This window comes from Leopardus geoffroyi, chromosome C2 (assembly GCF_018350155.1).
Source record: "Leopardus geoffroyi isolate Oge1 chromosome C2, O.geoffroyi_Oge1_pat1.0, whole genome shotgun sequence".
Lineage (NCBI taxonomy): Eukaryota > Metazoa > Chordata > Mammalia > Carnivora > Felidae > Leopardus > Leopardus geoffroyi.
In genome coordinates, this window is record NC_059333.1 from 14,705,052 (window position 1) to 14,716,739 (window position 11,688).

At 36.5% G+C, this 11,688-nt stretch overlaps 1 protein-coding gene across 1 annotated transcript; it reads right to left on the reverse strand.

The window, feature by feature from the left end:
• Positions 1-5,874: 5,874 nt before the first annotated feature.
• On the reverse strand, positions 5,875-6,537 carry LOC123576036 (keratin-associated protein 13-2-like). Its single transcript, XM_045437069.1, has one exon. It carries the CDS (start codon positions 6,535-6,537, stop codon positions 6,100-6,102), a length of 438 nt encoding a protein of 145 aa, XP_045293025.1. The 3' UTR covers positions 5,875-6,099.
• Positions 6,538-11,688: the final 5,151 nt, after the last annotated feature.

Consider the following 11,688-nt stretch of genomic DNA (forward strand, 5'->3'; position numbering starts at 1 on the left):
GTTTTAGTTATTGAAAGCTCATAGGTAGCCTTCTCTCAATTTTACAAACACATGGCAGTTTTCTATTTACTTCTTTCTTTTTAATGGACCAAACCATATAAACGTATTTCCTTGCTTTCTATATTCCTGGTGTTATGTGGCAACTTCTTAATTCCTTCACTCTGCCAGCACAGATACATGGTCAGCTGTTCATTGAGTGAATTCAACTCTCCTCTGCTCCTCAGATTTATTGTCAGAGAAACCTGCACCTTCACACCTTGCATACACAACCTTTCAAAGCCCTTTCACAGAAAAATAGAATCTTTCATTTAAATTTCACAAATATACAACAAAACAAAAGTAGAAAATAAACAAATAAGAAACCACCATATTATTTGTGGATTAAGACGTTTATTAGATTTAAATCATGTAAATTTCATTTAGAGAAGCTAATCTATTAAAATAAATTCTTTCTTAAAGGCTGGCTTTAGAGTTTAAATTTGGGTTATTCAGTTTAGTGCTGGAAATATGTTGTTTAAAAGTTAAAAATCAGGAGAGATAAGGCACAAATAAAACAAACTTTTAACTTAAAACCTCATATGATTATAAACTAATAAATACCATTGATTATAATCCAAACATCGAAGAAAAAAAAACAATGAAATTGGGAAATATTTTGAAATGCATGATAACGATGATATAACTCAGTAAAATTGGGGAGATACAGCTGCTAAGAAGGAAACATTTAAATTTTAACGTATATACAAACATACAAGCTTGAAATAAAATTTTAGTACTCTACGTGAGGAAGCTTGAAAAAAGAATAAAAATTGAAACCAAAAGAAATTTTAAGATAGGAAATTATAAAGACAAGAATAGAAGTCAATGAAATAGAAATCAACATGAAACAGACAAAGCCAACAAGGTCAAAATTCGGATTTTGTGAAAACTAATAAAGTTATTTATTTCATTTAAAAAATCAAATAGGAAAATAGGTGACAAATAGCTTCAGAAAATTTATATAATCATTTAGAAGAATATTTATTTTTATATATTCCAAAGCAGAATTAACTTTTCCTTCCTTTCTCTCCAGCAACTAAGGTATGTGTCTTCGTCTTTCTCATTCTTTTTTTTTTTTTTTTAAGTTTATTTATTTTTGAGACAGAGAGAGACAGAGCACGAACGGGGGAGGGGCAGAGAGAGAGGGAGACACAGAATCGGAAGCAGGCTCCAGGCTCTGAGCTGTCAGCACAGAGCCTGACGCGGGGCTCGAACCCACAGACCGTGAGATCATGATCTGAGCCGAAGTCGGACACTCAACCGACCAAGCCACCCAGGCGCCCCCGTCTTTCTCATTCTTAGTGACTTCCAAATGCTTTTTCAAAATAGCCCTCGTGACAAACTTAGGAGTTACTAACCACAAGATGAATAGGCTTCAGAACTACTCTTAGACAAAATGGAAAGTTAAATAAATATGTTTTCAAAGAGTACCAAGTCTTAATTCAGATCTTTTGCACCAAAGAGGCTTGTAACCTCATTCCCTTCCAGTTAATTCTTATCTCTAATTCTACTTCATATAACAGTGATTGAAGTGAATCCAGTTGAAGGAGACTTCCCATGTACTCAGATCCTGGTCTGCTTGTTTATTGATCAAGACTGAACACTACTGACCTCCAGAGAGAGTTTTCTTTTTTTTTTCTTTTTAAGAAAAAAAAAAACCCTAAATTATTTGTCAACACTATACAACTGGACAGTTTCAAACTATGTGTGCTGTTTACTATGGAAATATTGATTTGCATTTTTTGTTTGTTTGTGAGTCTGCATCCTTTTTTTTTTTTTTCTTTTCCCTGAGTCTGCATTCTTGAGATATGGAGCTAATTGTTTCTGATCTGAGCAGTGTCATGCACGGATTATAGTATTTATTTTTTCTATTGCACACACTTCTAGAAATTACTTTTAATGATTTTTTCCCCTAATGTTTATTTATTTTTGAGAGAGACAGAGCACAAGCAGGACAGGGGCAGAGAGAGAGGGAGACACAGAATCTGAAACAGGTTCCAGGCTCTGAGCTGTCAGCACAGAGCCCGACGCAGGGCTTGAACTCATGGACCGTGAGATCATGACCTGAGCTGAAGTCTGATGCTCAACCAACTGAGCCAATCAGGTGCCCCAAAATTAATGATTTTATAGTTGGAGGATACAAATTTTCTGAAAATACTTTTCTTTTTCTTTCATTTTTGAAGGATATTTTGAACTGATATAAAATTCTAGGAAGCTGAATTTTCTTTTTCTTTTCAGCCTTTTAAAAATATTATTTCAGGGACACATGGGTGGCTCAATGGGTTGGATGTCAGACTCTTGACTTCAGCTCAGGTCATGATCTCACGCTTCCTGGGTTCAAGCCCTGCATCAGGTTCTGTGCTGTGTCAGCATGGAGCCTGCTTGGAATTTTCTCTCCCCCTCTCTCTGCCCTTCCCCTATTCATGCTCTCTCTCTCTCTTTCTCTCAAAATGAATAAACTTAAAGAAAAAAAAATCATTCCATGTTCTTCTGGTGTTAAGAACATTAGCTGTATTTCTTATCACTATTCCCCATATGTAATGTTTCCTTTTCCCCTAGCTAATTTATGATTTTCTTTTTATCTTTGCTTTTAATCAATTCACTATAATGCGCCTAGTGTGGATCTCTCTTGATTCAAGTATCCTAAGATTCTTGGATTTGTAAATTGGAAGTTTTATTGATTTGTTTGCTGTTATTTTGTTTGTTGTTAGGCAAATGTACAAAAGTTTTTACTATAGTTTTTTTTTTCTGCTCAATTTTTTTTATGGGACTTCTCTTACACAGTTTTTAGATTGCCCTATGTTTTTCAACAAGTTTCCAAATCTTTACTCTGCCTCCTTTTTCAATCTTTATTTCTCTGTGTAGCTTAGTTTGGATAATATATATTTTTTAAAAACCTATTTTCAAGTTCACTTATCCTTACTTCCGTTTTGTCAAATATTCTCACAATCCTGTTTTAATTTTATATCTTTACTTAATTTTAAGCCTTTAACTTTCTGTTTAGAGATATCCATTAGTTTTTTTTTTTAATTATTTCCATCTCTTATAATTCCCATGTGTTTATTAATTGCATCCATCTTTTTCTTAATTATTTACATGTTCATCATAGTCTCTTTCAAGTCTGTGCCAACTAATTCTAATATTTGTAGTAAATGTGAACTTGCTTCCATGGATAGTTTTGATTGGGTAACATTTACATGCTCCTTGAAATTTTTTATAATGCTTTATTACATTATAGACATTATAAACAAAAGACCAGTGGATTTTGAAATAGAGATACTTATATTTATAGAGTCACAATTGTAGTTATAAACACATATGATTATATGATCAATACATATGCACACACAAAATAAACATATGCAACTATATTCCTTTATTGTTTTCCAGAGAACGTAAGTCCTTCCCTCTGCATGTTAGAAAGGCAAAGGACTTAACAGTAAGCTTCATTAAAGAATTGAGTTAAGCAGGACTGTCCCCAGTTTAAACCAGTTTGAATGCATCTCCACTTTGCCCACACTCCAACCAGATATGTTGACACTCTGATCTGAGCTCATTATTTTATTCTCTATTTCAGCTGAGGACGAGGCTGGCCCAGAGTTTCAGACTGTTCTAGTGTGCCTTTGAATTCATTTGAGTCGGTTCATTTTAGTTATTGTATCTTACAGTTTTAGTATGTTTTTTAAATTACATTTATTTATTTATCCATGAGCGGGGGAGGGGCAGAGAGAGAGGGAGACACAGAACGTGAAGCAGGCTCCAGTCTCTGAGCTGTCGGCACAGAGCCCGACGTGGGGCTCGAACCCATGAACTGTGAGATCATGACCTGAGCCAAAGTCAGACACTCAACTGACTGAGCCACCCAGGCACCCCCAGTTTTAGTATTGTTATGCTCATTTGTATATATTCTAGTATTTTGCCAAAACTCTTAACTCTTGTCTTTAATTGCTTAAAAATAATAACCACAGTTATTTTTCTGTACATTTCTAATATGTACATTATCTAGATACTCTGTAAGTTTGCTTATGCTCTGTGTTGTCTCTTGGTTTGGTCTTGTTTTGCCTGTTTGTAGCCTTAGTAAATTTTAATCAATTACCACAGGTAATTTGAGGCTCTGAATGGGTCTATTTTTGCAAGGATTTATTCTGGTTATGCCAAGCTGAGGTAAGATTACTAACACTCTCAATCTCATAAACACTGATGCAAGTCGAAGGTTGCCTTCAGTTCCTATGAAACACACTCTATGTTTGCATACTCATAAAATTCTGGTAGAATTTTTCAAAGCCCAGAATGTTTACCTGTATTCCAAGCTCCTTAAAAATGAAGCCCTGAAATCTGATTCTATTCATTCACACCAATAGCCCATTAACATTTTTGGATTCAGTGGACAACTCAGGAAGAAAGTAGCCCAAATACCATTTATTTTGACTTAAAACGTGTCCTAATTCGATCTAGCAATTCTTAGCTGATAGTACTCCAGAGTTTATGTATAGATTATTTTCTTAAGTCCTACTAAAGTTTTTATTCATAAGAGTGATTAAACTATCTAGTCTAATGCTATCAAAAGTTATATTTGGTATAAATATCACATTAAGTTTCTATATATGAGGGTGATTGGTAAGAATAGTCATTCTGTGATATATGCAAAATTATTTAGAATAGACAATCAACATGGAAGATTATCACTAGAAATCTGTTCAAGTAAATTTAATAGGTGACTATGAAACCTAGGATTATTGTCACTCAAAACTCAGACTGAAAAATGACAGAGTAATGTGCACGCATTATTAATTATTCATAAACATACCAGCTAACTTTATAGATCTCTGCTTTGTTCATTTCATTTTATCTTCCCAAACTTCCTCTATTCCAACCCATACTAATTCTGTTTTTGCTTTTCATAGTATGCTCCAACTTTCAGGAAACTGTGAACATTGATTTCTCCATAAACCTGGGATCTTTGGCCAGACCTTGACTTACTTTGAGCTTCCATTGCCTCATGTTTAAAAGAAATTTAGCACATAAAATATATCTCCCTCTGAGTGCTGTTCAAGATTCTAAAGAAACAATGACTTGAAAATCTACTTGAACATTTATTTAGTGTAACTCAAAGATAGTTCTTTTTGATTATTAGATTTATCTTTTTATCAAACTGTGTCTCACATATCAACATATTGTTTTCTGGAATACATGGCCTAAAAAAGATTAGCACATGTCTATAACAAAGTAGAAATAAAGGATCTCTATTTTTTCTTGACATTAAGGCTGTGGTTCTCAGCTATGTAGTTGAAGTCATTGGAGAACATTAGGGTAAATACCCACACAAGCTGATCCAAAAATCTTTACACCAAGCATGATTGGTTTCCTTCTTATATACCATAAGGAAATTAATTCAATCAAAATGTACTCACTGGGATTCAGTGAGTTACTTTGGTTACTTTCCCCAAGTAATATTGGATGAGTCTCATGGAAGTTATTCAACATTTATATTTAGTAGTTCCTGAAAATATACAGTCACAAGTTAGATTTACATTTAATTTTTTTCATGTGCAAACCTACCATTGTATCTAAATTTTATTCTTTCCCTCTGCATTTTGCATATATCTACCAACTTTTGTGTTTTTCTTCTCCTATGAAGAGAGATACAGGGTCTCACATGATTTAAGAGATTAGATTTTTATAGATCTTGAGATACTCATTTATACGGTTTATATAAAAAGGAAAATATCTAAAGACAAAAACTTTAAAGCTTTTTTTAAAGTTTATTTATTTATTTTAAGGGAGAGAGAGAGTGAGAATAAGCAGGACAGGACAGAGAGAGAGGGAGAGAGAGAATCCCAAGCAGGGATTGTGTATGTAATAATTGTATGATTTCCATCACCAATAGAGCTATATGATTGAAATCTTATGTTTATTGCTTAGTTTTACATATTGCAGGAACCAATCTGAAAGCTAACCTCGTGGCCACAGAAAGGGTGAGGAATTAGTCTCTGGAGACCATAGAGAGTTGTTTCTTGTGAAAAAAAAAATAGTTAACATTCTGCAAAAAGATCCAGACATTCAACAAGTTAATCTGTAGAAGCCAGATCCATAGATTGGTTTGTAGCAAAGTGGCTGGAGATGCCGAAAACCAAAATAGGTTGGGTGGCAGAATGTGGATCCATAGCTCAAGGTGGGGAAGCCACGGACTCCATAACCCTGGGGTCTGAAGCCTCTGGGCCCAGCATAAGTCATCCAGTAGGGACTGCAGAGTGTGGAGGTCCTTGGGCAGGAGCAGGACCTCTGGCAGGGGCTGGACACCACGCAGGACGTCCGGCAGCTGGTGGGCTCACAGCAGGTCTCCTGACAGCTGCTGTAGAGAGAGGAGCCCAGCTGGCAGGGGCTGGGAGAGCAGAGGTCAGTGCGGTAGACCAGGTTGCTGGGGTAGAAAGAACTTGGGTACCGCAGGTAGCCCCCAAGGGAGCGGGAGAAGTTTCCGGAGCAGCAGCTGAAGCCCATGTTCATAGGAGATGTGAGTTCAGCTGAGAAAACACAGAGAATCCTGAATTCACACTGAGAATATTCTGAGGTCTATTCTACCTCCGGGACGGTGACATTTATATACTCTCAGCTGCAGGTGTCGAAAGTGACAAGGGCATCATCCCTATGTTTGTACTCCTTCATTTGCATAGTATTAACTCAATCATCTTCTCTGTAATTGCAGCTGCGTAGTTTCGCACCTACTGCATTTATGAGGACTATAATAAATTTTGTTATAACACAAAGGCAATGAACTATTCTTATGTCAGAAATGTTATGACCGTTTTGCATTAATGGCCATGTCATCTTGACTGAGAATGCCCCTCCTTTTCTTCCTGGTATATGCTGTACCTGTATCTGATTCTGGTTTGGCTGGGGTATGAGTTCCTTCTAAGGGTGGAGATTAAAATGACATCACCTTTCTCTCTTTTCTTTCTTCTTTCTTTCTTTCTTTCTTTCTTTCTTTCTTTCATTTGGTTATAGGCATAGCTTTGACCTTGCCAAAAAACCTTCTAAAAATCGAAAAACTACTTGTTTTAATTAATTCATTTTTATCCAAAATTTATTTTCCAAGTATTAAATATTAATGCAGAGTATCTCATACTGGATGAAGGCCTAACAATGTTACAAGTTGAATGGAGAAAGGCTTGGAACAGAAAGGATCCAGGACAAGTATTTGGAAGCAAGATAAAAGAACAGTACATCAGAACAGAGTTACAGATGGAGACCAATTTGAGCCCATGAGAAGAGAATCAGAGTATTTATCAGTTGAGGTGAGGGGAAAAAGTAAATGCTCAATCTCATGAACCGTAAGATCATGACCTGAACCAAAATCAAGAATCAGATGCTTATAAAGTAGTGAAAAATGCTAGAACATAGCTAGAACATCTCCAAATGTTGCCAATTTGAAAAAAAATATATAGATATATATATACAGATAACCTGTCTTAGTCCATCCCAGCTACTATAACAGAATATCACAGACTGAGTCACTTTATACACAACAAACATTTATTTCTTACAGTTCTAGAAGCAGGGACATCCAAGATCAAGGCATCATCACATTAGGTGTCTGATGAGATCCACTTCCTAGATGCTCATCTTTTCACCCAACCTCAATGGCAGAGTGCCATCTGGGATCTCTTCTTCAAAGGGCTAATCCCATGTACCAAATGCAGTTCAGGTATCATATTGGCACAATGTACACCTCTACTCTAGTTTTTTTTTTTTTTCCTAAAGTAGAATTATTTATCCACATTTAAAATTATTGGGATATTTTATATTAAAATGCTGGCTCTGAGTTGGGGAACTAATGGCTTCCAAACAGGTATTTGATTCCCATCTCTGTTTTCTTCCTAATTTTTTTCCTATCTGTGGTTTGTGGAACCAACAGATTCCCATCATATACTTTAGATCCTACTTTTGCCACCCATCTAATTATTTTATGGGAGTTGCTTTTCATCCTGTTACTAACCATCTGGAAGATTCAACTCTAATTAATCATCTTAACAAGTAGCCAGGAGCTTAAAAACCATGACTTGGGATATTAAGATTTATGCCATCAGATGATGTGTTGTCTATGGGTTATCTAGAAGGTATTTTTATTATATTTGCCCAATGTTGGCTAGGGGTCATTTGTATCCCAGTAAATATGTCCACTGGGAAGCCACACCGTAACCAAAAAAAACATAATGGTTTTTAAAAAAGGAGAAGAATGTAGCTCATATCTGGATTTCAGACTTTTTCCTCCTTAATAACAGACAACATCTAGTACATATTTTTTTTTTTTTTGCCAGTCTGCTGCTTAGATATTCTCTTGAATTTTTCGTTGTCTGAAATTATCTTCAGTTTTGAAGCACACATTGATTGAGCATAGCATTCTAGGATGACATCTGTGTTCTTTCAGAATTTTGAATATTTCATTCAATTATCTTTGTAAATAATTCATATTTTAGTCCCATCATCACTTTTTTTTCCTGTTTAGAAGGAAATTAGCTTTCTTTCTCAGGTTTCCTAGAAACATTCCTGTCACTGGTGTTCATGAGTTTTACTAGCGTGTAGATGTATTTTCTCGATTTTTATCTAACTTTTAGTTGGCACTGTTTATTGGCTTTGTTTTGGAAAATTTTTAGCGGTTTCTCCCCAACATATTATCTCCCCAATTCTCTCTCGTACCTGTTTTAGGACTCCAAAGACAAGTATGTTCAATCTTTTCACTATGGTCCATGTTTGCATAAATTCTTTTCACCTCTCTTTCTCTCCATGCGTTAGTTTAGATAAACGGTTCCTCAAACAAGAGCAGTTGTTCCTTCTATCCTCCAAGGAATACTGGGCAATATCTGGAGAGACAATTTTGGTTGTCATGACCAGCGAAGTCTCTGATCCTCCTACTTAAAACACCTCAATTGTATTCATTTCCTCCTACTTAAAACACCTGAATTTTAAAAATAGTCTTTTTGTAGATCTATTGGAGGGTCTAAGGAAATAATGAGTAGGATATTCTTTGAACCCTGATTATGGCACTAGATAAGGATAATGTCTTTTTGTAACTTGTTTTTATTCCTTGGGACCTGCTGCTATTTTAGTCTCACAGGGGCTTCTTCAGCTATTTAGCCTGTGAAAGCTGAGAATGTTACCCAAAGAGTAAACATATAGTGTCCCCAACTTTAAATTTTTTTTTCAACGTTTATTTATTTTTGGGACAGAGAGAGACAGAGCATGAACGGGGGAGGGGCAGAGAGAGAGGGAGACACAGAATCGGAAACAGGCTCCAGGCTCTGAGCCATCAGCCCAGAGCCCGACACGGGGCTCGAACTCACGGACCGCGAGATCGGGACCTGGCTGAAGTCGGACGCTTAACCGACTGCGCCACCCAGGCGCCCCTAGTGTCCCCAACTTTATAGTGACATCCAAATGAAATAGTCAAGTCTGTTGCATAAAAAGTTTTTTTTTCACCTATATTTAGTTTGGGCTTGACTAAAGCACTAATAGGGCATCAGACACATTTTCCCCACCAAGAATATCTTTCCATACATATAGAAAAGTGGAATGACATTGGACCCTCATCATCAGATGCATGAATCTGGCCATTTTAAAATAAGATTTGGGTAAGCTCATTAGAATTTAAGACTCTTACATCTTTTTAAACTGGCTTTTAGTTTTTCTTTCATTTATCATACTAACCACGTAAACCTAAATGTTATTATTGTTCATGAAGTTCCTGATGAATCTGTCAACTACATAGTCACATTCTCTCTGTACACATAGATAAAATCCATTTTTTTGAAAGACACAAAATATACCCTAAGTCTCAGAACTTTATTCATAAGACCTAAAACTGTAAAATATATTGGGCCACCTGGGTGGCTCAGTTGATTAAGCAGCTGATTCCTGGTTTTGCCTCGGGTCATTATAGTGCAGAGTCTGCTTAGGATTCTCTCTTTCCCTCTCTGTACCCTTCCCCTGCTTGAGTACACTCTCTTGCTCGCTCTCTCTCTCTCTCTCTCTCTCAAAACAAATAAACTTAAAACAAAACTATAAAATATGGATGTCCAGTAACTATAGTTTGAATGAGAAAAATATCCATAGTCGGAAGAAATTAGATCAAATCCAGACTTCCAAAATTTACTCTGAGATGCAAATTGAGCTCTTATTAAAACAGCCACATCAAACTTAACACAAACTCTGGTCAATAATGTATAAATAATAACATACAAATATTTCAATGCCAGAATGCATTAGTTTATTGGGTTATACTTATTTTTCTTTTTATCCATTTGGAAACAAATTTTCATGAATTCAACCTATAATGCTGATATTATGCTTATTTTGGAATTAAGTCATTAAATCAAAAGGGTGCAGGAATCAGTCTGTTAGACTATGATTGATGGGAAAAGATTGGGTATGGAACTGGCGATCAAAGACTAAGATAGTTGCCACTGGAAATAATGAGCATGATGGAACTACATTTTGATGATTTTGAATAAATGTACTAGATCTCAACAAGTTGATTAGGAGAAGTCAAATAGATAGATAGGTTGAAAACGAGATGGCTGGAGGCTACTAGAAGCAAAACGTAGTGGCAGAAACTGGGTCTATAGCTCAGGAAGGAGAAATCATGGACTCCATAACCTAAGGGTCTGAAACCACTGGATCCATAGTCCAGTGAATGGCTGCTCCTAAATCCATAACCCAGAAAGAAGTCATTGCTGGACCCAAAGTCCATAGATATGGGATAAGTTGACTGGCAGGAACTGCAGAGCGGAGCAGGATGTCTGGCAGGGGCTGGACTCCATGCAGGATGTCTGGCAGCTGTTGGGCTCACAGCAGGTGTCCTGACAGCGACTGCAGAGAGAAGAGCACTGCCTATATTCTGGGAGAGCAGAGGTCAGTGCTGTAGACCAGATCATTGGAGTAGGAAGAGCCACAGGAGGAACCTGGGTAGCTCAGGTAGGCCCCAAGGGAGGGGGAGGAGAAGTTTCCAGAGCAGCAGTTGTGACTCATGTTGAGAGTTGAGAAAATTCTGAGGTTTAAGGTGATCTTGTGCACGGGGTATTTTATACTCATCAATTGGCATGGCAGAGTCATCGTATAGGTACAATCTTCTTATACCATCTGTATACCCTCTTCTGCATTTGTGTAAATCATCAATCTTCTCTGTCATTGCACTTGACTAGACTCGTACCTATTGTACTTGTGGGTGCTATAATTTGTTATTATAACACAAAGCCAAGATCATTCCTATCTTAGAAATTCCAGAACTATTTGTCAGCGATCCTCAACCTGTTACAGCCAGGAAAGCTCCTTCTCTCCCTGGCTATGACTGCATGTATATCTATTCTTGCTTCGCTCCGGGATTCTTGCTGTCACTTTTCTACTGTGCCAAGTGATAAGTGACATAGATTTATTTTTTATAAGGATGCTTCTAATGATTGATTCTACTTGTCACCACTGATTTACATTCTCCAAATTTATTCTCCATCTATCACATACTCCATCTATCACATATTATTATACAGTACTTCTTACATCCAATGGAGGGAAGAAAAATAACACATAATGAGAAGTGGCTAGAAATAGGAAGGAGCCAGGCAAACACTTAAAGGCAAAGAGACTCAAAAAGACTGACTT